The following is a 25692-nucleotide window of genomic DNA, read 5'->3' as shown; positions in this document are numbered from 1 at the left end:
AGTGACAGCTTGGTCAGTTACTTAATTCCTCTCCAAGACACGATTTCTTCATCATTAAAGCAGATATTATCACGCACACACACACACACACACACACACACATGGCTATGTGGAAATTAAATTATGTTGTGTGCCTCACATACCCAGTTCATGGTCTGAACTATAATATGTATTGATAAATGATAACTGTTACTGTTACTGATAGAGAAGACAAGGATGGAAAAATATAGCTGGACCAAGGAGTCTGATCAAATGATTTTTCCTCCCCAGGAGACCTAAGCCCTGTGTCTCCAATATGGAACTGGAGAACCACACACGAGTCACCAAGTTCATTCTGGTGGGATTCCCTGGGAGCTTGAGTATGCGGGCAGCCATGTTTCTGATATTCCTTGTGGCCTATATTCTGACAGTTGCTGAAAACGTGATCATCATCCTGTTGGTACAGCAAAATCGGCCACTGCACAAGCCTATGTACTTCTTCCTGGCCAACCTGTCCTTCTTGGAGACTTGGTACATCTCTGTGACTGTGCCCAAGTTACTGTTTAGTTTTTGGTCTATGAACAACAGCATCTCTTTCACACTCTGTATGATACAACTGTACTTCTTCATTGCACTCATGTGCACAGAATGTGTGCTCCTGGCTGCCATGGCCTATGACCGGTATGTGGCCATCTGTCGTCCACTCCACTACCCGACCATAATGAGCCATGGGCTCTGCTTCCGCCTCGCTCTTGGTTCCTGGGCCATTGGCTTTGGCATCTCCCTGGCGAAGACCTACTTCATCTCCCGCCTCAGCTTCTGTGGTCCCAATGTCATCAACCACTTCTTCTGTGACATCTCTCCAGTACTTAATCTCTCCTGCACAGACATGTCCATAGCTGAGTTGGTGGACTTTATCCTGGCACTGGGCATCTTCCTTTTCCCACTCTTTATTACTGTCCTGTCCTATGGATGCATTCTGGCCACCATCTTACGCATGCCCACAGGAAAGCAGAAAGCATTCTCCACTTGTGCCTCCCACCTTGTGGTGGTCACCGTTTTCTATTCAGCCATTATTTTCATGTATGCTCGACCTCGAGCTATCCATGCCTTCAACAAGAGCAAAATTATTTCCATCTTCTATGCCATTGTCACTCCTTCTCTCAACCCTTTCATTTATTGCCTAAGAAACCGAGAGGTCAAGGAAGCTCTGAAGAAACTGGCATATTGCCAGGCCAGCAGATCTGACTAGTCAATTGCAATTGATTAGAAAGAAAGGTCGAGTGGGAGTCTGTATGTCTTCCTCCATCCTTTCTCCTTTAATGACTCAGTTAGGACATTGCTCATGTTAATATGACATCACCATGTCTACATCAATCTCAGGCTCTTGGGTGTCTGCATCGGGGCATATGGTCAGTGCTCTAAGGCCATACACCTTCTAGAGAGCTGGAGAAAATAATTCTCAATGGTTGTGACCCCAAATGGGGTTTCTAAGACTGTGAGTAAATTTATAACCAAGTTGAGTAGGAAGAGAGATGGTGATGGGTGAGTTAGCTGTTTTTGGATCTGCCATACACTAATAGCTCTGGGGCCAACAAAATAGATGGTAGTTTCTTGATTTCCCATCTTTCTAAGACAGAGGTAGCAACTCCCTCAACAATTTCATTCTTGATGTTGTGCTGGGAGTGAATTTTGGTGGCAGAGACTGCTTCTTGAGTTTTTGCAACACTTTTTGCAAGCACTTACTAACCTGTATTAAATGCCTTTCTGCTTAAACTAGTTAGAGTGCTTTCTTTTATCTGTAAGTAAATTGCACCTTACACAATTGTGTTTTGTCTTCTGATATAACTCACACAGTTGTCTTTTATTGAATTTTATATTTCCCTTCTAGGTTCCACAATGTATCCTTTAGTGGGTGAACATAAAATAGATGATACGTAAATATCATCAAATATATGAATTGCCAGATAATAATTGCCCTCATTACTTCTCTTTTCTTTTGATCTTGATATTCTCTTGTTTCTTTCTCTCTTTTATCTTCTCTTGGTTTTCTGCTTTCTTCACACTCATCTCAGAGATAAGTAACAAGGTCAGTTTCAGGAATTGACAGAGATTTTCATTCCATGCCGTAGTGATTCTCAACTCTCCTTACCTATAGATCTAACACCTTCTACACACACACTAGAACCTCATTGATCAAATGTGCCTTACACCCATAGAAGGTACATAGATTTGCTCACTCTTGGTTCATACTTTTGCCAATAGCAAAGAGAGATATACTTTTAAGCTGTATTCAACATAGTGGGCCAACATTAGTGGGAATTTAATTCTTTTATTGTAACAGTTTTAAACAGTAGAGTTTCTTGCATTAATAACATCTTTTAGCTAAGAACAAACCACACTTTCAAGAATGCTTTCTCTTTCTTCTTAATTAAGACACACTAGTCAGAATTATTTGTTCCATTTTATAAACTTCCAGAACAGATGTTCAAGGAAGTAAATAACACACAACCACAGACAGTGGGGAGCAGAGATCAAAAGTCCCAGTTCCCTGAATCCAAACCTGGGTCTTTCTCTAGTGAATGGGCTCTCCCTAGAGAGAAAACATATTTCTTTAGAAGCCGAGTATGAAAGCCAGTTGTAAAGAAATATAGTTGGAATTATGAACTGCTATACCTGCAGAACAGTAATAAAATAAAAATGAAAAAATGTGAATTATAGGTCCTAGAGGAAAAAAGAAACAAAAATAAAATTGTTTTAGGGAATAAATGTGCAAAAGAGAACAATGCTTAAAAATGGAAAGGATTTAATGTTTGCTTCTGGAATGTAGTTTGGTCCCTTGATGCAATAAAGAAGTTGTAATGAATATATTTCTATTTAAAACCTAGACACACAAAAAAGAGATCATTTTCTGAAAACTTCAAATGAATCAAAATACAATGGCATAGTCATATAGGGATATTAAATGTGTGCATTAAGAAAAGAAAAGACATGTTCAGTAGGGATTAGGAAATGAAAGATAAAAAAAACTCTGGCAACAACTTGAATTTTAGCCCTGCATATATGTTCCACCATGTGACTTTGGCCAACCCATCTATACTTTTGGAAACACTGAGTCTTCATGTGTAAAACAGGAGTAATAATAGTTGCTTGGCACTTCTTACACAATGGTTATGAGGATCAACTACCATAATGGAAAAGACATTGATTGTTAAATATCTTGGGCAGTCCAAGCTGCCACTAGATTAGGGTTTGCATGGGAAAATGGTTGGGAAGGCTATGCTCTCTGGACCTGTCTAAAACCATTCCACACCTACTTGACTCCACATACATAACCTGAGAGGCTGTAACTATCAGGGGCAGTTTATTTCTTTATTATTCCTCATGAATATCTTGGAAAGGGAGAATGTAGAAATAGGGTTTCCTGGTGAATTCTATTGAATTTTTTTTCAAATAACAGATGGAATATTGAACTCCTTCCCCTTTGTGGAAGGAATACCTAAGTGCACACGGTCAGCAAAGCAGATGATGGAGATCAGACCAATGTAGAAATCTGCCTCAACAGAGAAAATAATTTATAGTGGATTACTGGTTAAATTCATATAGAAACAAGCTATTTCTAAGGTGACACACAAAGCAAGCTAGAAGTTTTAGGGCATTTGGTGATCTTGTTGGGGTAAGCATCATAAAAGCCTGGTAGTCAGTTTTAGTAGTTTATCCAGAGAACATGCCCTGAAGATTTGATTATCACCAGCCAAACTCATAAGGAAGCCCACAAAATAAAATATAAATATATATTAATTACACATGCAGTATATATTTTAAATCACTATATTTATTCATTCATTTAACTAATATATATTATTAAGGATCTATTACGTACCTGTAGGGATACGATAGCAAAATATTAAAACCTGTTACCTTTGTGGGCAGAAACAGATAGCAGATAATACATTTGTGTGTGTGTGTGTGTGTGTGTGTGTGTGTGTATACATTGTAAGGAGAGTTGAGAATCACTATGGCATGGAATGAAAATGTCTGCCAATTCCTGAAACTGAGCTTGTTACTAATCTCTGAGATGAGTGTGGAGAAAGCGGAAAACCAAGAGAAGATAAGAGAGAGAGAGGAGCAAGAGAATATCAGGATCAAAAGAAAAGAGAAGTAATGAGGGCAATTATGATCTGGCAATTCATATATATACACACACACACATATATATTACATACATACATAGTGCAGTAGGTTGAATGATGGCTCCCCAAAATATATTTTCATACTTTCAACATGGAACTTGTGATTGTGAACTTATTTGAAAAAGGAAGAGTCTTTAAAATATAATAAAATTAAGGACCTCAAACTGAGACCATCCTGGATTATCCGAGTGGACCCAATGTCCGATGACAAGTTCCTTACATGAGAGAGAAGAGAAAACAGAGAAGGGGATGTGAAGGTAGAGGTAGAGATTGGAGTTATGCATCCACAAGCCAAGAAATACCTTGGGCCACCAGAAGCTGGAAGATACAAGCAATGATCCTCCCTTAGAGCTGTCAAAGGAAGAGAGCCATGATGACACTTTGATTTTGGACTCCTGGCCTCCAGAACTATAAGACAATATATTTCTGTTACTTTAAGCTACCAAGTTTGTGGTAATTTGTTATGAAAACCCTGGGAAATAAATACACATCCCAATTTTGGTGGCAGTAAGTGCTACAGATGGGGAGGAAGAAAGCATGAGAGTATATTAGGAAGTGCTGCTGGAGATGAGAAATTTTAAAGAAGATGGTCACAGAATCACCAAGTGAGAAAAAGGTGTCCGAGCAAAAACCTGTAGAAGCTGAGAGAATAAGACATGTAGCTACTTGGGCAAAAAACATTCCAGCTAGAGAAACAGCAAGTGAAGATGTGGAATCTTGAATAGTATGTTTGAGGGAAATTGAAGAGACCGAGAAGCTAGAACAGTGAGAAAAGGGTAAGGAGGTAATATGGTTTGGCTCTGTTTCCCCACTCAAATCTCATCTTGATTGTAATCCCCACATATCAAAGGGTGAACCTGGTGGGAGGTGATTGCATAATAGGGGTGGTTCCCCCATGCTGTTCTCATGATAGTGAGTAAGTTCTCACAAGATCTGATGGGTTTAAAAGTGTTTGTCAGTTCCCCTCTCACTTTCTCTCTCTCACTTGCCACCATGTTAAATATACCTTCCTTCCCCTTCACCTTCTGCCATGATTGTAAGTTTCCCGAGGCCTCCCCAACCATGTGGAACTGTGAGTCAATTAAACCTTTTTAAAATAAATTACCCAGTCTTAGGTAGTTCTTTATAGCTGTGTGAAAACGAATTAATACAGAAAATTCATACCAGGAGTGGGGCACTGCTATAAAGATACCTACAAAGGTGGAAGCAACTTTGGAACTGGGTAATGGGCAGAGGTTGGAACAGTTTTGAGGGCTCAGAAGAAGACAAGAAGATGTGGGAAAGTTTGGAACTTTCTAGAGACTTGTTGCATGGTTTTGACCAAAATGCTGATAGTGATACAGACAATGAAGTCCAGACTGAGGTGGTCTCAGGTGGAGACAAGGAATTTCTTGGGAACTACAGCAAAGGTCACTCACTCTTCCTATGCTTTAGCAAAGAGATTGGCAGCATTTTGCCCCTGCTCTAGAGACCTGTGGAACTTTGAACTTGAGAGAGATAATTTTCTGGTGCCTGGCAGAAGAAATTTCTAAGCAGCAAAGCATTCAAGATGTGACCTGACTTTTTCTGAAAGCATACAGTCATATCTTTCATAAAAAGATGATCTGAAATTTGAACTTACATATAAAAGGGAAGCAGAGAATAAAAGTTTGGAAAATTTGCAGCCTGACTATATGGTAGGAAAGAAAAAGGCATTTTCTGGGGAGAAATATAAGCCTGCTGCAGACATTTGCTTAAGTAACAGGAAGATGAATTTTAATCACCAAGACAATGGTAAAAATGTCTCCAGGGAATGTCAGAAACGTTCATGGTTGCCCCTCCCATCACAAGCCCAGAGGCCTAGGAGGGATAAATAGTTTCCTGGGCCGGGTCCAGGGCCCCACTACTCTGTACAGCCTCAGGACATGGAGCCCTGTGTCCCAGTCACTCCAGCCATGGCTAAACGGGGCCAACCTACAGTTCAGGCTGTTGCTTCAGAGGATGCAAGCCCAAGCCTTACTGGTTTCCACATGGTGTTGGGCCTGCGGGTGTGCAGAAGACAAGATTTGAACTTTGGGAGCCTCTGCCTAGATTTCAGAGGATGTATGAAAATGCCTGGATGTCCAGGAAAATGTCTGTTGCAAAGATGGAACTCTCATGGAGAACCTCTATTAGGGCAAATGCAGAGAGAAAATGTGGAGTTGGAGTCCCCTGACAGAGTCCCCACTGGGGCACTGCCTAGTGGAACTATAAGAAAAGGGCCACCATCCTCCCAACCCCAGAATAGTAGCTCCACCAATGGCTTGCACTGTGCACCTGGAAAAGCCACAGGCACTCAATGCCAGCCCACGAAAGCAGCCACAAGGGCTGTACCCTGCAGAGCCACAGGGGTAGGGCTGTGCAAGGCCTTGGGAGACCACCTGTTGCATCAGCATGCCCTGGACATGAGGCATGGAGTCAATGGAGATCATTTTGGAGCCTTAAGATTTAATGGGTGGCCTGCCAGGTTTCAGACTTGCATGGGGCCTATAGCTCTTTGTTTTGGCCAATTTTTCCCATTTGGAATGGGGACAGTTACCCAATGCCTGTACTCCCATTGTATCTTGGACATAACTAACTTGTTGATTTTACAGGCTCAGGGAAGAAGGGACTTGCCTTGTCTCAGACTTTGGACTTGGACTTTTGAGTTAATGCTGGAGTGAGTTAAGATTTTGGGGTACTGTTGGGAAGGCATAATTGTGTTTTGAAATGTGAAAAGGACATGAAATTTGGGAGTCTCCAGGGGTGTAATAATATGGTTTGACTCTGTGTCCCCACCAAAATCTCATCTTGATTGTAATCCCCACTTTGTTGAGGGAGGGACCTGGTGGGTGGTGACTGGATCATGGAAGTAGCTTCCTCCATGCTGTTCTCATAATAGTGAGTGAGTTTTCACAAGATCTGATGGTTTTAAAAGTGTTTGGCAGTTCCCTCCTCACTTTGTCTTTCTCCTGCTGCCATGTAAAACGTGCCTTGCTTCTTCTTTGCCTTTTGCCATGATGGTAAGTTTCCAAGTATGTGGAACTGAGTCAATTAAGACTTTTTTTAAATGAATTATCCAGTCTCAGGTAGTTCTTTATAGCACTGTAAAAACAGACTAATACAGCAGGGTAGGAGATAAGATAAGAGAGGCAAGAATAGGCCAGACACTGTTGAACCTGTAGCCAATGTGAGAAAACGCTGGGTTTTACTCTGAAAGAGATGGGAAACCATTGGTAAGTTTAGAGCAGTGGGGTGATATGATCTTTTTGCTTTAAAAGGATCTCCCTAGCTTTTGGTGAAGAACAGACTTGCATAAAGCAAAGGCAGGAAAAGAAATAACATTTATGAATCCATTATGGTATCATGGCGACACACAATGGTGGATTTGACGAACAGTAGTTGTGGAAATGGGGTGAAATGGTGTGATTTTAGATATCTTTTGAAGATGGTGACAATACAGCATGTATATTCAGTCCATGTGGACCAGCTTGATAAAATATTCAGAGCACACTTTGTGAAGAGCTCTCATTAGTCAGATTTTGCTGCAAAAAAACCACCCCAAAACACAGCAGCTTAAAATTATTAAGTTTGAAGTCTGTAGATTTGCTGGGCAGGTCCACTGATTATGTCTAGGCTTGCTCACATGTCTGCAGTCAACTAGCAGGTCACTGGGAACATGCCTGTGAGGTCTTCCCTCCACCTGGTCTCATCCTCCAGCAGGCTGTCCTGACTTTGTCACATGGAGATCAAAGTGCTCTCAGAGAGGAGAAGCTTGACAAACCTCTTAAGGTCTACACTCAGCATTCACATTCTATTGGCCAAAGCAAGCCCATATTCAAGAGGTAGAGCAATAGACTCCACTTTTTGATGAAAAGACCTGAAAAGAATTGTGGTCTCTTTGGTAGTCTGTCACAGCTTTTTCCCTGAAACAAAAATAAATTTTAAAAATGACCTTTTCCAAATTATTTTTCCACTGCTTTTTTATAGCTGGTAACAGATGCAACTGATTTTATACATGTCACTATGAATTTTTATAGGAGGTAACTACAAATATGAAAAATAGTACCTCTATAACACTAACAGAAAGAGACAATAAACCTGAGGAAGCACAAAAGATAGTATCATTTACAATTTTTAAAGTTTTCATTTAAGTAAAAGTACTAACATCCTAAGTCTACAGCTCAAAGCATTTTCACAAATTGCACACAGCCCATGAAACCAGCACCCACATCAGGAGAAAAAGAATCACCAGAAACTACACCCCCATGTGCATTTTCAGTCATAATTCCAAGAGTAACTGTTGTCCTACTTCAAACAGCAGAGGTGGATTTTGTGAGATATTTTCATTAAAAAATTGAATTACACGATATACAATCATCTGTATATAGCTTCTTTCACTCAATTTTATGTTTCTGAGACCTTCCTGTTGTTACATGTAGTTGTTGATAACACATTCTTATCATAGTATAGTATTTCACTGTGTGAAAATACTATAATTAGTCAGAATGGTGATTACTGAAAAGTCAAGAAACAACAGATGCTGGTGAGGCTGTAGAGAAATAGGAATGCTTTTACACTGTTGGTGGGAATGTAGTGCAACCATCGTGGAAGACAGTATGGTGATTGCTCAAGGATTTAAAACCAGAAATATTATTTGACCCAGCAATCCCATTACTGGGTATATACCTAAAGGAATATGAATCATTTCATTATAAAGATACATGCATGCATGCTTATGTTCATTGCAGCACTATTCACAATAGCAAAGACATGGAATCAACCTAAATGTCCATCAGTGATAGACTGGATAAAGAAAATGTGGTACATATGCATTATGGAATACTATGCAGCCATAAAAATAAGTGAGATCACATCCTTTGCAGGGACATAGATGAAGCTGGAAGCCATCATCCTTAGCAAACTAACACAGGAACAGAAAACAAAACACCGCATGTTCTCACTCATAAGTGGGAGTTGAACAAGGAGAACACATGGGCACAAGGAGGGGAACATCACACCAGGGCCTGTCAGGGATGGGAATGGGGAGGGAGAGCATCAGAACAAATAGCTAAGGCATGCGGGGCTTAATACTTAGGTGATGGGTTGATAAGTGCAGCAAACCACCATGGCACACATCTACCTATGTAACAAACCTGCATGTCCTGCACATGTATCCTGAAACTTAAAATAAAATAGAAATTTTAAAAAGAGAAACGACTATAATTTATTTATCCTTTTTGCTCTTTCTGTATAGTGTCCAGTTTGGGACCATCGTGAATAGCATTGAATGGCTATTCTAGTACATATCTTTGCTGAACCTATAGATGTATTTCTGTTTGGCATATAACTAAGACTGGAATTGCTAAATCACAGGATATGAATATGCCCAGCCTGAAAACATATTGTGAAATAGTTTTTCAAAGTGGCTGTACCAATTTACACTCCCATCAGCACTGTATGAGCAGTTGAGAAGGTAGTTTTAAATGGTTAAAACTTCTGAATTAAGTGGAAACATTCATTATAAAGAGACACGCATGCATATGTTCACTGCAGCACTACTCACAATAGCAAAGACATGTAATCAATCTAAATGTCCATCAGTGATAGGCTGGATAAAGAAAATGTTGTACATATACACCATGGAATACTATTTAACCATAAAAAGAATGAGATCATGTCCTTTGTGGGAACATAGATGGAGCTGGAGGCCATTATCACAAGAACAGCAAACCAACAACCACGTGTTCTCATTTATAAGTGGGAGTTAAATGATGAGAACACATGAACACATAGAGAGGAATAACACACACTGGGGCCTATCAGAGGGTGGAGGGTGGGAAGAGGAAGAGGATCAGGAAAAACAACTAATGGGTACTAGGCTTAATACATGGGTGATGAAATAATCTCTACAATAAACCTCCATAATACAAGTTTACCTATGTAACAAACCTGCATTTGTATTCCTGAACTTAGAATAAAAGTTAAAAAAACAATGAAAAGTTTTTTTCCAAATGGAAAAAAGTTCCATGCTGATGGATAGGAAGAATCAATATCGTGAAAATGGCCATACTGCCCAAAGTAATTTATAGATTCAAAGCTATTCCCATCAAGTTACCATTGACTTTTTTCACAGAATTAGAAAAAACTGCTTTAAGTTTCATATGGAACCAAAAAAGAGAGCCTGTATAGCCAAGACAATCCTAAGCAAAAAAACAAAGCTCAAGGCATCGCATTACCTGACTTCAAACTATACTACAAGGTTGCAGTAACCAAAACAACATGGTACTGGTACCAAAACAGATATACAGACCAATGGAACAAAGCAGAGACCTCATAAATAACACCTACACATCTACAATCATCTGATCTTCGACAAACCTAACAGAAGCAAGCAATGGGGAAATGATTCTCTATTTCACAAATGGTGCTGGGAAAACTGGCTAGCCAAATGCAGAAAAGTGAAACTGGATGCCTTTCTTACACCTTATACCAAAATTAACTCGAGATGGATTAAAGGCTTACATGTAAGACCAAAAACCATAAAAACCCTAGAATAAAACCTAGGCAATACTATTCAGGACAGAGGCATGGGCAAAGACTTCTTGACTAAAACACTGAAAGCAATTGCAACAAAATCAAAATAGACAAATGGGTTCCAATTAAACTAAATAGCTTATGCACAGCAAAGGAAACTATCATCAGAATGAACAGGCAACCTACAGAATGGTAGAAAATGTTTGCAATCTATCCATCTGACAAAGGGCTAATATCCAGAATCTGCGATGAACTTAAACAAATTTACAAGAAAAAATCCATCAAAAAGTGGGTAAAGGATATGAACAGACACTTCTCAAAAGAAGACACTTATGGAACCAACGGACATGAGAAAAAAGGCTTATCAACACTGGTTATTAGAGAAATGCAAATCAAAACCAAAATGAGATGCCATCTCATGCCAAGTTAGAATGGTGATCACTAAAAAGTCAGGAAACAAAAAATGCTGGCGAGGATGTGGAGAAATAGGAATGCTTTTACACTGTTGGTGGGAGTGTAAATTAGTTCAACCCTTGTGGAAGACAGTGTGGCAATTCCTCAAGGATCGAGAACCAGAAACACCATTTGACCCAGCAATCCCATTACTGGGTATATATCGAAAGGATTATAAATCATGCTGCTATAAAGACACATGCACACATATGTTTATTGCAGCACTATTTACAATAGCAAAGACGTGGAACCAACCCAAATGCCCATCATTAACAGGTCTGATAAAGAAAATGTGGCACATATACACCACGGAATACTATGCAGCCTTAAAAAAGAATGAGTTCATGTCCTTTGCAGGGACATGGATGAAGCTGGAAACCATCATTCCCAGCAAACTAACACAGGAATAGAAAACCAAACACTGCATGTTCTCACTCATAAGTGGGAGTTGAATAATGAGAACACATGGACACAGGGAGGGGAACATCACATACCTGTGCCTGTTGGGGGGTAGGGGGCAAGGGGAGGGAGAACATTAGGACAAATGCCTAATGCATGCAGGGCCTGAAACCTAGATGACAGGTTGATGGGTGCAGCAAATCACCATGGCACATGTATACCCATGTAACAAACCTCACGTTCTGCACATGTATCCCAGAATTTAAAGTATAATTTAAAAAAAAAGAAAGAAAAGTTTATTTTCATGAGAAATTCATATCACATTAAAATTTAATAAAATATTTTTAAGTAATTATAATGTAGATATTTTATATTTACACATGAACACAAACAACTGGGACTAAGAGTTACTATTATAATCTTATTTTTATGTTTATTTAGGAAGTTACAGTATAGTTACCTCTGTACCCATTAGGAAGAAAAATTGGGGGATATAAATAAATGCTTTTATGCTTGTGTTTGGAAACCACTGGGAAAAAGTTGTAATATCCAAGGATTGTAAATTTTCACACACAGTATAACTAGGCTAATCTATCTAAAATTACAACTCTGGAAATTTAGATTGCAAATAATACCCGATTAACACTCCTGAAAGAGTCTCTTACACATAGAAAGACAAAAATTCACAGCTGTATTGATAATTAGCTATATAAAGGAGCTCTTAACATTTAGTTTGTGCTTGTCTCGCAAACTGGGAAAAGAGAGCTGATGAGAATCCTCAGCACAGTCCGTACAACGAACTTAAGATGAGCAATCCTGTCAATGGCTGTGATGTTGCTCTAAGAAAAGACATAGAACTTGCCATGTGTCCTTGCTGCCACAAATATGTAGTGATATGTTCATTTCCAATAATGTTTTACACTCTAAGAAAATTAGAAGCAGTTGGGCCAATGAGAAGTAACTTCCTACGTCTGCTGACGGTGACAGCATGGCACATAGGGTTATTATAGGTATATTATAAGCAAGCTGAGCTCTGGTCACAGGAAGGTAAGCTATAGGAACTATCCTACTTGCCCAGATAATGTTTTGAGATCCAACACTCTTGAATAGGCATCTAAAGTCAGGGCCAAGAATGGTTAAAACACAGCCAAAAGGCCAGGTGCTGTGACTCACGCCTGTAATCCCAGCACTTTGGGAGGCCAAGGCAGGCGAATCACCTGAGGTCAGGAGTTTGGGACCAGCCTGACCAACATGGTGAAACCCCTCTGTACCAAAAATACAAAAAAAAATTAGCCAGGTGTGGTGGCAGGTGCCTACAGTCCCAGCTACTCAGGAGGCTGAGGCAGGAGAATCACTTGAATCCGGGTGGCAGAGGTTGCAGTGAGCCGAGATCATGCCATTGCACTCCAGCCTGGGTGACACAGCGATACTCTGTCTCAAAAAAAAAAAAAAAAACAAACCCAGGAGAGCTGCTATTTATTCTCTAATCACCTGTACCCTGAGGGTGTGAGCAGACTGCATCCTTCCTAGGAACCAAGAGTGGGAAATTGGGGACTCCTTTCCTGTTTTGTCCACTATAACTTAATTAACTGTTTTTCCTTCTTAAATAAACCCCTATGTTAACAATCTACTACCTAGTATATAGTGGGTTTCTCTAACGATATCCGTCTAATTTGGGAATGATCACCAGACTGAAGCCCAAGACTGACACCGCCTAATGCCATAGTCTGGGCTGAATGAAAACAATGGTAAGGAAGAAAAGTGGTCTGGTTAAAACCTATTTCGATTTGATTTCATGAAAGAAAAGACCTGCAAAAAGATAGGAAGATGCCTCGAACCTCTGTATTGAATCTTGGCAAATTTCACCTTAGTTAAATATGAGCTAGAACAATGACAACAGCACATACCTATGGACACGAGGAAGCCACAGCATGTAAAGACCCAGGAAAAGAGTGTATTTCTGAAAATGGTGTATGGCAGAATCTACAGGAAAATCAAGGAAACTGGTTTGCATTCTCCCAAGAATTCAAGGATTTATGGCTTTTACCATTAAAGTACATAGTCAAGGAAAAAATAATATGAGATGAAGAGTTCACTGTATAAAGAGAAAACAGATTATTAAGAAAGGTTTTAGATGCAAGCAGCTGGAGGTTTGACTCAAGCTGGATTAAATAGTAATGAGAATTTATTGCTTCGAGTAACCTAACAAAGGTGGGACACATTTTAGACGTGGCTTGATCCTCAGGTCAGTGGTATCTCTGACATCCCGTTTCCTTTAATCTGTCTTTCTGCCTTCCACATGTTTGGCTTCCACTTGGAACTGACTTTCTTTGTGGTCATAATATGTCTGTCAGCATCTTCTGGGACTCCAGGCTTCTTCTAGCAGGAAGAGAATGCCTCTCCTGGCACTTATTCCAAACCAACAGACATTTCTTTCCTAGAAACCCTTACAAAATTTCTCCTCAGATGTTATGGATTAGAATTTAGTCATATGTCCATGCCTTTCCCTGAAACCATCTCTATGGCCAAGAGACTGAAACATGTTAATGGGCTTAAGTCAGTCAGGGATTACACCTGGGACCAGAAATGGAATCGACCTCCAAAGCTCATGGGCTACACAAAGGAGAGTACACACCTGAATTAAAATTGTGATTCTGTTACCAACAGGAGTGTGTTAGTCCGTTTTCACGCTGCTGATGGGAAATTTACAAAAGAAAGAGGCTTATTGGACTCACAGTTCCACATGGCTGGGGAGGGAGGCCTCACAATCGTGGTGGAAGGCAAGGAGGAGCAAGTCACATCTTATGTGGATGGCAGCAGGCAGAGAGAGAGCTTGTGCATAAAAACTCTTGTTTTCAAAACCATCAGATCTCACGAAACCCAATCACTATCATAAGAACAACATGAGAAAGACCCGACATGATTCAATCATCTCCCACCAGGTCCCTCCCACAACACGTGGGAATTATGGGAGCTACAAGATGAGATTTGGGTGGGGACACAGAGCTAAACCATATCAAGGAGGGAGCAGTTGATGCTGAGTGGCTCAAAACAGTACATACCCACTATACTACTTCATTTTGGTTGTGTAAAACCCTCATTTATTTTACTTCCCAAGATAAATGGGGAAGTTCTAAAATGCTCATGCTAAAAAAATAAAAACAAAACAGAGTAAAACCAAACACACACACACTCCCAACTTCTCACACTACTGCTGAATGGAGATAACATAGAGTCCCATCGATCACATCAAGCTCCAGGTCTAAAATAAAATATCAAGCAGTCCTGTTCATATGTGCAGCTAAAATTGTTGGTTTTTTTTTTTCTTTTAAAAAGTCTTAAACTTGGAAACAGACAAAATAATCTTTGATTGCCTATTTTTATTTCCAGGAAGATCTCCTGTTCATTGTCTTCCATGGTTACATATAAGTTACACAGCAGGGAAATTTGTTTTTCTAAGCTCACCAAGGGCATCTTCACTGGTTTATTTAAGTATTCAAAAAAGACTCCCGAAGGCCACATTAGCCACCAATGACTCAGAAGGATATCAGATAAGAACAGCTGCTATTTAGTAAGATGATGTCAGACATTTTTCTCAGCAGAAGCTTTTGCGTCAGCAATCTGTGTACTGGTCCACATAGCCGTCCACAGGCTGTCCTCTTCATAGGTGACAGTTTAGATCAAAGGGTTGAGATTCACACTGGGGGGTGCGTGGATTTTCCTAACTTAAAAGCCTCATGATCCATAGGAACCAGTATGTCCTATAAGGACTGCAGGGATATAGATTCCAGGATTCTCATAGCAAGGACATGCCCCTTATAAGAATCACCACACACACCAAAAAATTGCCATGCCTATTAGAATAACTATTTGTCATTATGTTGTTACTACAAGTCCAGATGCAACTTAATAATCAAGAGTCCTTTTTGTTTTGTTTTGTTTTCTCAAAATCATTGTGAACCAACCATACAGCTGACACGTTCCATCTTAGCTAGTTTCCAGGTTAACAGAGTCAAAATCACATAACTAAACAGTCCAGACCACTTAAAAGAAGGTGCTTCCTCATTGATCTACAAAGGACCATGGTGGTCCCTTTTAGCATTCTGTAGACACTTTAGAAGTTGAGTTAAGCAGAGGCTATTAGCAATCTGGCTTGGCATTTCTCTGTCAATACTACTACACATTTCTCTGTCAAAACTCCCACAAATGTATAGTGGGGTTTTAGTTTCTTTGGTCCTATCAATTTGGGCTAGTGACCAAAGTGAAATACTTGATTCTAAAATTAGGTTTGGGAATTTCTGCATGGCCTACAAATGGGCCTTCAATGTTCATTCGCCTATTTCTCTTTAATGACGTACACTTTGTCTTCTACCCTTCAATAAGAAGAAACAGTGGTCCCATGAGGACTCACTAATAAGCTGCACTTGGCCCTGGGGCTGTATGTCTGTGAATAAATGACCTTTTATAACAGGAATAACAACTTTGTGTCAGGAATAACGTGTTTATTACAAGTTCCCTGAATGGAGTTACTTTGGGCTACAAGTAGAGAGTTTAGCTTTTTCTTCATGCCAGCTCAAGACTACCGGGGTCTCTGACAGCTTGGATTGCTGGTTAAAGGCAAAAAGGCTTCTTTTGGTCAAGGGAGACCTATGTGCCATCCCCCTCTGCCTTCAGACACTGACAGTCTAAGGTCATTTCTTTCTAGCTGAACCACAGGAAGTACTTAACATACTCTGATAGTCTAAAATTTTCCTGTCAAGTCTGTTTTCCTATCTGTCTTGCCTATCAAGCTAGTTTCATAGTCTGACTCACAAGACAGCATAGATGGCATTTTAACCAGCTGTTTTGCAAACATGTAGTGAAGATCGCTAATGTCCCAGCACGGGAAAGAGGCGTGCCCACTACCCTCCATCCTATCTCATTATAGCCGGTCTCACCTCTTAGGGCCTCCTTGCCTCACGTATCTCTGGTACCAGATTAACTATCAGTTAGGAAGCTTTCCAATATAAGTAATAGAAAATTCAGCTCAAAGTGGCTAAAATAATAGACTGTATTGGTTCATATAACTGAACATTTCAGATGCCACAGGTGAGGTGGCTAAGTCACTGATCCTGAGCGCATAAGGTCAGCAGTGACATTCCAGCTGGCTGTCAGTACTGTGTATCATATGAGGGAAGTCCCTGAAGGGCTTGGCCCCTTGTGAGGAGGGAACTCCATGGCTTTTCCTCGCTCTTCTGCTGAGCCTTCTCCCTCTTTATTTTTCTTCCCAAAGTCATCCTTCTTATCAAAACTCTCTGCTAAACCCCAGTTCTCCCACCCACCGCATCTTCCAATTCCTCTTGGTGAAAATGCAGCCCCTTCTACAGGGAAGTCTTGCTGCTCCTCAGATCTTTTCTTGCCCAAAGCTTCAGCCAGACAAGCCCTTAGTATTCACTGCCATTCAATCCTTGAGGATGAAGGTGGATTCTCTAATTAAAGTTCAATTTTTCTATCGGTGCTAACCTCCAGCCTGCTTGTTCTGTTTCTAGATTGCCTGTTAAATAACAATAATTTTCAAAGAAAAATGTTGACTTTCATCAGAGAAAATACAGGACCCATGTTGATGGACAAATAGCTCCCTGATTGTTGGGCTCCAGCCATGGCCTTTAATCAGTGGCTATTAGTGATTGTTTTGAGAGGCACCTTTGTATTTGTCTCCCTGGAACTCAATGCCCCATCAGTTTATTTTATAAACTGTCCTATTTTTTCCAGGATGCATCTAACAAAAATATGTTGGCTTAAGGCCACTCTTTGACTGAAACACAGAGATATATACATATATATATATATATTTTTTTTTCTGGAGGGCAATTTAATATGTAGACCATTTAATAAATAAACACATAGATAAGTATGACAAATATTTATCACATGCTGAGGAAACAGAGTTAAATAATGGAATTCATAAGTTCCATTTATGAATTTTAAACTTGAAGCTAGAGAAACAAAATATACACATGTTGACTTCAGATTGTAAAAATGTAGCACAAAGAAAATAGAAGATGGCTGAATAGGAAGAGCTCCAGTCTCCAACTCCCAGCGCGAGCGACACAGAAGACTGGTGATTTCTGCATTTTCAACTGAGGTACTGGGTTCATCTCACTAGGGATTGCCGGACAATCGGTACTGGTCAGCTGTTGCAGCCTGACCAGCGAGAGCTGAAGCAGGGTGAGGCATTGCCTCACCTGGGAAGTGCAAGGGGGAAGGGAATCCCTTTTTCTAGCCAGGGGAACTGAGACACACAACACCTGGAAAATCGGGTAACTCCCACCCCAATACTGTGCTTTAAGCAAACGGGCACACCAGGAGATTATATCCCACACCTGGCCGGGAGGGTCCCATGCCCACAGAGCCTCCCTCGTTGCTAGCACAGCAGTCTGCGATCTAACTGCAAGGCAGCAGCGAGGCTGGGGGAGGGGCGCCCACCATTGCTGAGGCTTAAGTAGGTAAACAAAGCTGCTGGGAAGCTCGAACTGGGTGGAGCTCACAGCAGCTCAAGGAAGCCTGCCTGTCTCTGTAGACTCCACCTCTGGGGACAGGGCACAGCTAAACAACAACAACAACAACAACAAAAGCAGCAAAAACCTCTGAAGATGCAAACGACTCTGTCTGACAGCTTAGAAGAGAGCAGTGGATCTCCCAACACGGAGGTTGAGATCTGAGAACGGACAGACTGCCTGCTCAAGTGGGTCCCTGACCCCTGAGTAGCCTAACTGGGAGACGTCCCCCACTAGGGACAAACTGACACCCCACACCTCACACGGTGGAGTACACCCCTGAGAGGAAGCTTCCAAAGTAAGAATCAGACAGGTACACTCGCTGTTCAGCAATATTCTATCTTCTGCAGCCTCTGCTGCTGATACCTAGGCAAACAGGGTCTGGAGTGGACCTCAAGCAATCTCCAACAGACCTACAGCTGAGGGTCCTGACTGTTAGAAGGAAAACTATCAAACAGGAAGGACACCTACACCAAAACTCCATCAGTACGTCACCATCATCAAAGACCAGAGGCAGATAAAACCACAAAGATGGGGAAAAAGCAGGGCAGAAAAGCTGGAAATTCAAAAAATAAGAGCGCATCTCCCCCTGCAAAGGAGCGCAGCTCATTGCCATCAATGGATCAAAGCTGGACGGAGAATGACTTTGACGAGATGAGAGAAGAAGGCTTCAGTCCATCAAACTTCTCAGAGCTAAAGGAAGAATTACGTACCCAGAGCAAAGAAACTAAAAATCTTGAAAAAAGAGTGGAAGAATTGATACTAGAATAATTAAGGCAGAGAAGGTCATAAACGAAATGACAGAGATGAAAACCATGACACGAGAAATACATGACAAATGCACAAGCTTCAGTAACCGACTCGATCAACTGGAAGAAAGAGTATCAGCGATTGAGGATCAAATGAATGAAACGAAGCGAGAAGAGAAACCAAAAGAAAAAAGAAGAAAAAGAAATGAACAAAGCCTGCAAGAAGTATGGGATTATGTAAAAAGACCAAATCTATGTCTGATTGGGGTGCCTGAAAGTGAGGGGGAACATGGAACCAAGTTGGAAAACACTCTTCAGGATATCATCCAGGAGAACTTCCCCAACCGAGTAGGGCAGACCAACATTCAAATTCAGGAAATATAGAGAACGCCACAAAGATACTCCTCGAGAAGAGCAACTCCAAGACACATAATTGCCAGATTCACCAAAGTTGAAATGAAGGAAAAAATCTTAAGGGCAGCCAGAGAGAAAGGTCGGGTTACCCACAAAGGGAAGCCCATCAGACTAACAGCAGGTCTCTCGGCAGAAACTCTACAAGCCAGAAGAGAGTGGGGGCCTATATTCAACATTCTTAAAGAAAAGAATTTTAAACCCAGAATTTCATATCCAGCCAAACTAAGTTTCATCAGTGAAGGAGAAATAAAATCCTTTACAGATAAGCAAATGCTTAGAGATTTTGTCACCACCAGGCCTGCCTTACAAGAGACCCTGAAGGAAGCACTAAACATGGAAAGGAACAACTGGTACCAGCCATTGCAAAAACATGCCAAAATGTAAAGACCATCGAAGCTAGGAAGAAACTGCATCAACTAACAAGCAAAATAACCAGTTATTATCATAATGGCAGGATCAAGTTCACATATAACAATACTAACCTTAAATGTCAATGGACTAAATGGTCCAATTAAAAGACACAGACTAGCAAACTGGATAAAGAGTCAAGACCCATCAGTCTGCTGTATTCAGGAGACCCATCTCACATGCAGAGACATACATAGGCTCAAAATAAAGGGATGGAGGAAGATTTACCAAGCAAATGGAGAACAAAAAAAAGCAGGGGTTGCAATACTAGTCTCTGATAAAACAGACTTTAAACCATCAAAGGTCAAAAGAGACAAAGAAGGCCATTACATAATGGTAAAGGGATCAATTCAACAGGAAGAGCTAACTATCCTAAATATATATGCATCCAATACAGGAGCACCCAGATTCATAAAGCAAGTCCTTAGAGACTTACAAAGAGACTTAGACTACCATACAATAATAATGGGAGACTTCAACACCCCACTGTCAACATTAGACAGATCAATGAGACAGAAAGTTAACAAGGATATCCAGGAATTGAACTCATCTCTGCACCAAGCGGACCTAATAGACATCTATAGAACTCTCCACCCCAAATCAACAGAATATACATTCTTCTCAGCACCGCATCACACTTATTCCAAAATTGACCACATAATTGGAAGTAAAGCACTCCTCAGCAAATGTACAAGAACAGAAATGATAACAAACTGTCTCTCAGACCACAGTGCAATCAAACTAGAACTCAGGACTAAGAAACTCAATCAAAACCACTCAACTACATGGAAGCTGAACAACCTGCTCCTGAATGACTACTGGGTACATAACGAAATGAAGGCAGAAATAAAGATGTTCTTTGAAACCAATGAGAACAAAGATACAACATACCAGAATCTCTGGGACACATTTAAAGCAGTGTGTAGAGGGAAATTTATAGCACTAAATGCCCACAAGAGAAAGCTGGAAAGATCTAAAATTGACACTCTAACATCACAATTAAAAGAACTAGAGAGGCAAGAGCAAACACATTCAAAAGCTAGCAGGAGGCAAGAAATAACTAAGATCAGAGCAGAACTGAAGGAGATAGAGACACAAAAAACCCTCCAAAAAATCAATGAATCCAGGAGTTGGTTTTTTGAAAAGATCAACAAAATTGACAGACCACTAGCAAGGCTAATAAAGAAGAAAAGAGAGAAGAATCAAATAGACGCAATAAAAAATGATAAAGGGGATATCACCACCGACCCCACAGAAATACAAACTACCATCAGAGAATACTATAAACACCTCTATGCAAATAAACTAGAAAGTCTAGAAGAAATGGATAATTTCCTGGACACTTACACTCTTCCAAGACTAAACCAGGAAGAAGTTGAATCCCTGAATATACCAATAGCAGGCTCTGAAATGGAGGCAATAATTAATAGCCTACCCACCAAAAAGAGTCCAGGACCAGATGGATTCACAGCTGAATTCTACCAGAGGTACAAGGATGAGCTGGTACCATTCCTTCTGAAACTATTCCAATCAATAGAAAAAGAGGGAATCCTCCCGAACTCATTTTATGAAGCCAGCATCATCCTGATACCAAAGCCTGGCAGAGACATAACAAAAAAGAGAATTTTAGACCAATATCCCTGATGAACATCATGCAAAAATCCTCAATAAAATACTGGCAAACCGGATTCAGCAGCACATCAAAAAGCTTATCCACCATGATCAAGTGGGCTTCATCCCTGGGATGCAAGGCTGGTTCAACATTCACAAATCAATAAACGTAATCCAGCATATAAACAGAACCAAAGACAAGAACCACATGATTATCTCAACAGATGCAGAAAAGGCCTTTGACAAAATTCAACAGCGCTTCATGCTAAAAACGCTCAATAAATTTGGTATTGATGGAACGTACCTCAAAATAATAAGAGCTATTTATACAAACCCACACCAATGTCATACTGAATGGGCAAAAACTGGAAAAATTCGCTTTGAAAATTGGCACAAGACAGGGATGCCCTCTCTCACTACTCCTATTCAGCATAGTGTTGGGAAGTTCTGGCTAGGGCAATCAGGCAAGAGAAAGAAATAAAGGATATTCCGTTAGGAAAAGAAGAAGTCAAATTGTCCCTGTTTGCAGATGACATGATTGTATATTTAGAAAACCCCATCGTCTCAGCCCAAAATCTACTTAAGCTGATAAGCAACTTCAGCAAAGTCTCAGGATACAAAATTAATGTGCAAAATCACAAGCATTCTTATACACCAGTAACAGACAAACAGAGAGCCAAATAATGAATGAACTTACACTCACAATTGCTTCAAAGAGATAAAATACCTAGGAATCCAACTACAAGGGATGTCAAGGACCTCTTCAAGGAAAACTACAAACCACTGCTCAGTGAAATAAAAGAGGACACAAACAAATGGAAGAACATACCATGCTCGTGCATAGGAAGAATCAATATCATGAAAATGGCCATACTGCCCAAGGTTATTTATAGATTCAATGCCATCCCCATCAAGCTACCAATGACTTTCTTCACAGAATTGGAAAAAACTGCTTTAAAGTTCATATGGAACCAAAAAAGAGCCCGCATTGCCAAGACAATCCTAAGTCAAAAGAACAAAGCTGGAGGCATCATGCTACCTGACTTCAAACTATACTACAAGGCTACAGTAACCAAAACAGCATGGTACTGGTACCAAAACAGAGATATAGACAAATGGAACAGAACAGAGTCCTCAGAAATAATACCACACATCTACAGCCATCTGATCTTTGACAAACCTGAGAGAAACAAGAAATGGGGAAAGGATTCCCTATTTAATAAATGGTGCTGGGAAAATTGGCTAGCCATAAGTAGAAAGCTGAAAATGGATCCTTTCCTTACTCCTTATATGAAAATTAATTCAAGATGGATTAGAGACTTAAATGTTAGACCTAATACCATAAAAACCCTAGAAGAAAACCTAGGTAGTACCATTCAGGACATAGGCATGGGCAAGGACTTCATGTCTGAAACACCAAAAGCAACAGTAGCAAAAGCCACAACTGACAAATGGGATCTAATTAAACTAAAGAGCTTCTGCACAGCAAAAGAAACTACCATCAGAGTGAACAGGCAACCTACAGAATGGGAGAAAAGTTTTGCAATCTACTCATCTGACAAAGGGCTAATATCCAGAACTTACGAAGAAGTCAAACAAATTTACAAGAAAAAAACAAACAACCCCATCAAAAAGTGGGCAAAGGATATGAACAGACATTTCTCAAAAGAAGACATTCATACAGCCAACAGACACATGAAAAAATGTTCATCATCACTGGCCATCAGAGAAATGCAAATCAAAACCACAATGAGATACCATCTCACCCCAGTTAGAATGGCAATCATGAAAAAGTCAGGAAACAACAGGTGCTGGAGAGCATGTGGAGAAATAGGAACACTTTTACACTGTTGGTGGGATTGTAAACTGGTTCAACCATTATGGAAAACAGTATGGCGATTCCTCAAGGATCTAGAACTAGATGTACCATATGACCCAGCCATCCCATTACTGGGTATATACCCAAAGGATTATAAATCATGCTGTTATAAAGACACATGCGGCCAGGCGCGGTGGCTCAAGCCTGTAATCCCAGCACTTTGGGAGGCCGAGACGGGTGGATCACGAGCTCAGGAGATCGAGACCATCCTGGCTAACACTGTGAAACCCCGCCTCTACTAAAAAATACAAAAAACTAGCCGGGCGAGGTGGCGGGCACCTGTAGTCCCAGCTACTCGGGAGGCTGAGGCAGGAGAATGGCGTAAACCCGGGAGGCGGAGCTTGCAGTGAGCTGAGATCCAGCCACTGCACTCCAGCCTGGGCGATAGAGCAAGACTCCGTTTCAAAAAAAAAAAAAAAAAAAAAAAGACACATGCACACGTATGTTTATTGCGGCACTATTCACAATAGCAAAGATTTGGTATCAACCCAAATGTCCATCAGTGACAGACTGGATTAAGAAAATGTGGCATATATACACCATGGAATACTATGCAGCCATAAAATAGAATGAGTTTGTGTCCTTTGTAGGGACATGGATGCAGCTGGAAACCATCACTCTTAGCAAACTATCGCAAGAACAGAAAACCAAACACCGCATGTTCTCACTCATAGGTGGGAACTGAACAATGAGATCACTTGGACTTGGGAAGGGGAACATCACACACCGGGGCCTATCACGGGGAGGGGGAAGGGGGAAGGATTGCATTGGGAGTTATACCTGATGTAAATGATGAGTTGATGGGTGCTGACGAGTTGATGGGTGCAGCACACCAACATGGCACAAGTAAACATATGTAACAAACCTGCACGTTATGCACATGTACCCTAGAACTTAAAGTATAAAAAAAAAAAAAAGAACATAAAGAGAATACATTGACTCTATTAGTCAGGTTCTTGCCAGGAAACATAGTTTACCTCAGATGATTCCAATGAAGAAATTTTAGTGAAGGCACCACTGACAGAGATGTGAACTGGGATACAGGAGCAAACAAGGGATGCTGAGGCACCCAGAGACCAGCAACATTAGGAAGCCATTAACATCTCTTAGAGCTGGCAGAACAGGCTACCTGTGCCTCTCAGCTACCTGCTACCTTCTGGAGGGATTCAGTTATGCTAGAGACATAGTATAAAGCACGGGGAGAATTGGAAGGAAATCCTGCTATCTCAGTCTCCTTTTGTTCTTTTATCTCCAAAGGGATCCTCTGTTGGCTGAATCTATCCAGAAACCAGGCAGCAAAAAAAGTCGGGAGATGTAAATGATAGGACCCAGTCTCTTGGGGAAAGAAAAAGTCAGAGAGCAGATTTCGAGTAGTGGGGCAGGGCAGGTCAGAGTAAGTGTGGACTGCTTTAAGAGCAATGGTCAAGGAAGGACAGGAGATAGCACTGTACACAAAGCCCAAATGATAAGCAGGAACCAGCTGTGGGAAGTACAGGGTAGTGGCTGCAAAAACCTGTCTCTGGGCTAGACTTCTGATTTGAAGCTAGTTCCTGGTGTGTCAACTTGGATGTGCCTCAGTTTCCTCATATTTGAAACAAGGCTTATCACACCGATTCCATTGCATTGTTTTGAAAACTACATTAAATACAGATAAAGTCCTTAGACCCATGCTTGGCATCTAGTCAGTGCGATAAAATATTATTTTATTTGTATTTGGACAAATGTTTTATGAGCAGAGCAAATACTGAGTGTAAAAGTTTGTAGTGAGAACTAGAGTAGCATGTCCCACGAAAAAGGCCGATAATGCTGGGATTAAAGTAAAACTTGCAGTATAGGAATTCCAATTAGAAACTTATGCTAACAAAATGAATTTATGTAAAAGTGAAAATGCGATGCTCATTGCAATGTTGTTTATAACAGAAAGATCAGGGCGTGGGACAGTATTTCAAAAAACATAGTTCAATGGAGTAAAATGTAGCATATTCTTATATTGGAAAAGGTAGCTAATGACATGGAAAGTGGCTTATAGTGATGATATATTATTGTTAACTCAGCAATAATATAAATTACATATTTAGATTTAATTTTTTAAATGATTTATATATAATAATATAAATTAAATATAATTTAATTGCACTGCACTCCAGCCTGGGTGACAAAGTGAGACCTTGTCTCCAAAGGAAAACAAATAAAAAGATGTCTGGTGTAAAACATGGCTTCTGCAGGAGGCTGGGCGTGATTTACTTGATATTAAAAATTATCAAAGATCTTCTGGATCAGAGCAGCTTCATCAGTCTTTCCTTTTGTTATGTTGTCATGGTAACAATAGGGCTCAGGCTAAAGCAGCCCTTATAGTTCAGTGTAAATCATATTTAACGTTTGAGAAGTTTCCCCTTTTGACTCATGATTTGACTGAGACATTGAAAGATCTGCATGGCATGCTGAGACAATGCGGCCAATAACGATCTTGATCTTAAAATCTAGATCTACTAAAATTTGAAAAGTGTTTGTCTAGGAGTGGATGACTTGCCAGGTTT

The 25692-nt window shown here is 40.4% G+C and overlaps 1 protein-coding gene across 1 annotated transcript; it reads left to right on the top strand.

The window, feature by feature from the left end:
• Positions 1–233: 233 nt before the first annotated feature.
• On the top strand, positions 234–1267 carry LOC117073068 (olfactory receptor 6B1). The gene has a single exon (XM_033193558.1). It carries the CDS (start codon positions 296–298, stop codon positions 1229–1231), a length of 936 nt encoding a protein of 311 aa, XP_033049449.1. The 5' UTR covers positions 234–295; the 3' UTR covers positions 1232–1267.
• Positions 1268–25692: the final 24425 nt, after the last annotated feature.

The sequence above is a fragment of the Trachypithecus francoisi genome, unplaced genomic scaffold (assembly GCF_009764315.1).
Source record: "Trachypithecus francoisi isolate TF-2019V2 unplaced genomic scaffold, Tfra_2.0 Lachesis_group4, whole genome shotgun sequence".
In the NCBI taxonomy this organism is placed as follows: domain Eukaryota; kingdom Metazoa; phylum Chordata; class Mammalia; order Primates; family Cercopithecidae; genus Trachypithecus; species Trachypithecus francoisi.
The sequence above is the reverse complement of the archived record's forward strand: the minus strand, read 5'-3'. Positions and strand labels throughout refer to the sequence as shown.